The sequence below is a fragment of the Neodiprion pinetum genome, chromosome 6, assembly GCF_021155775.2.
Source record: "Neodiprion pinetum isolate iyNeoPine1 chromosome 6, iyNeoPine1.2, whole genome shotgun sequence".
NCBI classification, from domain to species: Eukaryota; Metazoa; Arthropoda; class Insecta; order Hymenoptera; family Diprionidae; genus Neodiprion; species Neodiprion pinetum.
Window position 1 is genome coordinate 28,753,270 of NC_060237.1, and position 3,817 is coordinate 28,757,086.

At 46.0% G+C, this 3,817-nt stretch overlaps 1 protein-coding gene across 1 annotated transcript; it reads left to right on the plus strand.

Moving 5' to 3' along the window:
* The first annotated feature begins 1,376 nt into the window (after nucleotides 1–1,376).
* On the plus strand, nucleotides 1,377–3,172 carry LOC124221209 (uncharacterized). Its single transcript, XM_046630971.1, has 2 exons — nucleotides 1,377–1,788; nucleotides 2,185–3,172. Exons 1-2 carry the CDS (start codon nucleotides 1,432–1,434, stop codon nucleotides 2,503–2,505), a joined length of 678 nt encoding a protein of 225 aa, XP_046486927.1. The 5' UTR covers nucleotides 1,377–1,431; the 3' UTR covers nucleotides 2,506–3,172.
* Nucleotides 3,173–3,817: the final 645 nt, after the last annotated feature.

Here is a 3,817-nt window from a genome sequence, read left to right on the forward strand (position 1 = left end):
GGAACGTAAGTTTATCATACGCGACCCGGCTCACTACGGAACGTGGAAATCGGAGTTATAAATAAACGTGCAGACGTTCATTCACAAGTTTTTGCGAATATTGCGTTGGCTTCGGGGATCATTCTACGTCATTGAACGAGATTCCATGCGCGTGACGCTTTCACCGAAGACAGGCTGAAATAATATTGACCCGATCACCGCTAGCTATTTGGCTATCGATGTACCTTAATGATAATGACTATCGGCTTTAATTCGAAATTAGCGTACTTGTTACATCGCGTCGATGGCATTTCCAGAAACAGAGGCTGAATAATTGCGGTTTTCTCATTTTCCTCTACTGCATAATCAGCTTTTGTGCTCTTACTGCAAGCGAGCATCATTTGCCACTCAATTTTGTCGGAAAATCCCAACCATATTGTCGTTTAACTCGGATAAGTTCAGAGAACGATCTGCTCAGTACAGATTACAGATGCAGATTTATCCTTTGCGAAGAGTTCCAAGCGGAATGACGACAAATTGTGACAAAATTTTACGAGTATCTGGCAAATTCTCCGCGTCATAACTATGTAATAACTTGAGAGGAGTTTCGAGAACCGCGATGATTCCTCGGAAACATAAGATTCATTCTCTTTGCAATCTCTCTTCTCAATCCTTACCCGTGCACCAGGATATCCGCTACAACGGTACCTAATAGAACGTAACTAATGTGTTTCAGTGGCAAAAAACACGCGAGTGAAAATTCCTCCGACCTTGGCCCAGAGTAAGAGGATGTACCAACGAGATGGGCTGCTTCACCGTTAGTTAGACTTTGGATCGTGAGAGGGGAGCCGGTGCATCATCGTTTTCCCTTTCCTCTTACGCGAATGGACGAAAGTCAGTAAAGGTGAACTTGCTATTTGAATCACGGGGAATTCATGGCCTTGGGGGGGGGGGGGGGGGGAGGGGTGACGATAATTATTATAATAACGACTACTCCGTAAATATTGCATCCCTTTACCGAATTTTACCGCATACCTGGACACGTCACCTGATCACGATGCGATTGCATAAGCCACACGTGCCCATTGACTCACCTGGGGCAGTATATTAAATGAACTTTCATCCGAATACCTACAGCCCCCATTCTGAGAATCATCGTGACGTAGAAAAATCGTTACGGGATTTGAAGAGGATCCCCGGACCGGAAGGACCGGCAATATTTTTCCGCCTTCGTCATAGAGCTCCGAGGCAAGACTCGAGCAACTACGCTTGCACGATGTTTACGTTATACGGTGTCCCAGGAATTGGAAAAAAAGTTGGAACTATCATCCCGATCGACTATATAAGGAGCACGCCTCGAGTTTTGGATATCAGTCAACAATCGTCCATCCACGGGACAAGCCACTCGACAAAGATCCCAAATCGAAGACTACGAAAACTCAGTTCACAGTCATGCTCGGCAAATGCTCAGCACTACTCGTCCTGCTATCAGTCATCGCCGTGGCTCACGGTGCACCCAGGAAGCACAGAAGGTCTACCCTTCCTCCTTGGCACCACCCCTGTGGAGAAAACTACTACACGACGACCGAAGAGAACATGGTCGATGACTGCGAAACGGGCTGGAAGAGCGGACTACAGCTCCCGACTTCAAGTAACGCTGTTGCCCTGGATAACTACATCAAGTCAAAGTACGAGGAGCTCTATTCGCAAGTCAGCAACCTTCCGGAACACCAGTACAAACAGAATTGGGTGCCTGGCAAAAAGGACATCAAGATCGTCATGGATCTGGTGAACGCCGACCCTAAAATGGTGAGTCTATCTATGGCGAAATTTTTTAACTTGAGCATTTGACCCACCACAGCTGTCCACTTAGTGCTTTAAAGCTCAAGTATCAGGAGTTGAGAGGAATGCGACCGGCGGGAATGGCGTGTGCACAATGTATCCCCGATTAACTCTGAATGTTACAAAATATATTAATGAGCCAGTAATTATTATAAAGTATCGGGAAAACAGAAGCACAGCTGGGTTGATGCAGCCACGTGTTGAGATCGAGTGACTCCGCTCATGTTCGCCTGATTGTCGGCCAGCATTATCGCTATTGCCGTCACTCCGCGTGCCGATAAAGAGCCGCGGCTCCAGTATCTCTCTCCAAAGTGCGTCGACGGTCGGCTCGTTAACAAAAATTCTTTTTCAATTCGCTTCCAGGTCGCCGAGCACCTCCCAAAGCTCCACACTGACCTACAGAAGTTCGCCGTCGCTTTCGAGGAGCTCATCGAGGACGAGACGAGGCAAGACGTGCACAACGCACTCGTGGAAACGCGAGATAAACTGATGATGGACCTCTGCGAGGTCGAGGTCTCCTTGACGTCCATGTGTCTTAAGGTCCCGGAGCGCGTCAGCGAGAACATCATGACCGGTACCGACAAGGACCCGGAGGGTGAGACCAAGCGGTTGGTCCGAGACTGGGGCATCCTCTTCAGATACAGGGAGTACCTCTCGACGTGGGGGAAGATCTTGCACTACTGATTCGGTTCCACTTCTCGCTCGTCGTTTCGCTCCGGAAGTTCTTTGGCGGAGGAGGAATGCCTTGTGAACCAGGGGAACACGAGCTGGCGGGTGCGGACGTGCGGCGGGTGCCATCCTGATCCTCTGATCCTCCAATCGTCGCTGTAGAAAAACCGCAGTTCCGAGTTGCAACACCAACCGAGACGACGTAGCTGCGCGATGAATCACAAGGTGATGCAAAAGTCATTAAGATTAAAACTTCTCCGGGTGGTATAGCATAGAGACTATGAGTTACTGCTCAGACAAGACGAGGTGCGAATGAAGAACTAATCGATACTGGAAATACCCAGAGTACTTGGGTGTCGAAATTAACAGTGTTGGACAAAATGTGATTGGAGATGGAAGGTTGACGCCACTGGACTAGGCAGGACCTTTTCATCCCAGCTTTTTTTAAGTTATTCTATTTATCATGCCTATTTATTTAATCATTCATTCATCTTTGTGACACCGGATCGCGTGCCTTAGAAAATTATGTATTTGACGACGACGATTTCAACGGTAATTCACAATTCGGTCTCATCAAACAATCTATTTATCGATTCGCCATCAGTATTATATTTATGGCCATTTATACACTAGACTTGACAGTATTTTAAATTATTCATATTATTTATAGTGTGCATGCTCGTGTGGGTGTTTTGCGTTCACGTAGTGGACGCTGAAATGATATTACTAGATTAATAATTTATTCTATTTTTTTACAAAATTTCCAAATAAATAAACGTGATTCAAAATCAATTATCGTTCGAGTATTCGTTATTAAAACAACAATGATCCTGCTCCAAAACTTCTAATAAATAAGTGTCAAGATCCTAAATAGACGCATTAAACCATAACCGAAGCCATACGAACATGTTATATTTGTATAATAATTAAGATTATGTGACCAGTATTAGCGACAACAAATTATTCTCAACCAGCAAGTAGAGAACAACCAAGCAATTACTACCCAATGGTAACAGGTGGTAACAGGTTCAGTACGACGAGTTTGGTCACCGACTCTGATACCGATTGGAGGTTTCGATGGGATCTTTGAACGTGAAAGGTAACGGCCTTACCCAGCTCATGGTAACAATACGGAGCCGCAGTAGCGACCGCTCGAACCGTACCGGCAGTAGTCGTCAGCGAGCGCTGGTACTATGAAGGTGGGAGAGTCGTGACGCTTGGTTAACAAGTTGTCTCGACTAATGATAAGCCATAGTGAGAGTGTTACGTAAAGAGGCATGTTAAGCGACCATCAATAACCGCGGGAAACTTGTTTTAACTAGAAACA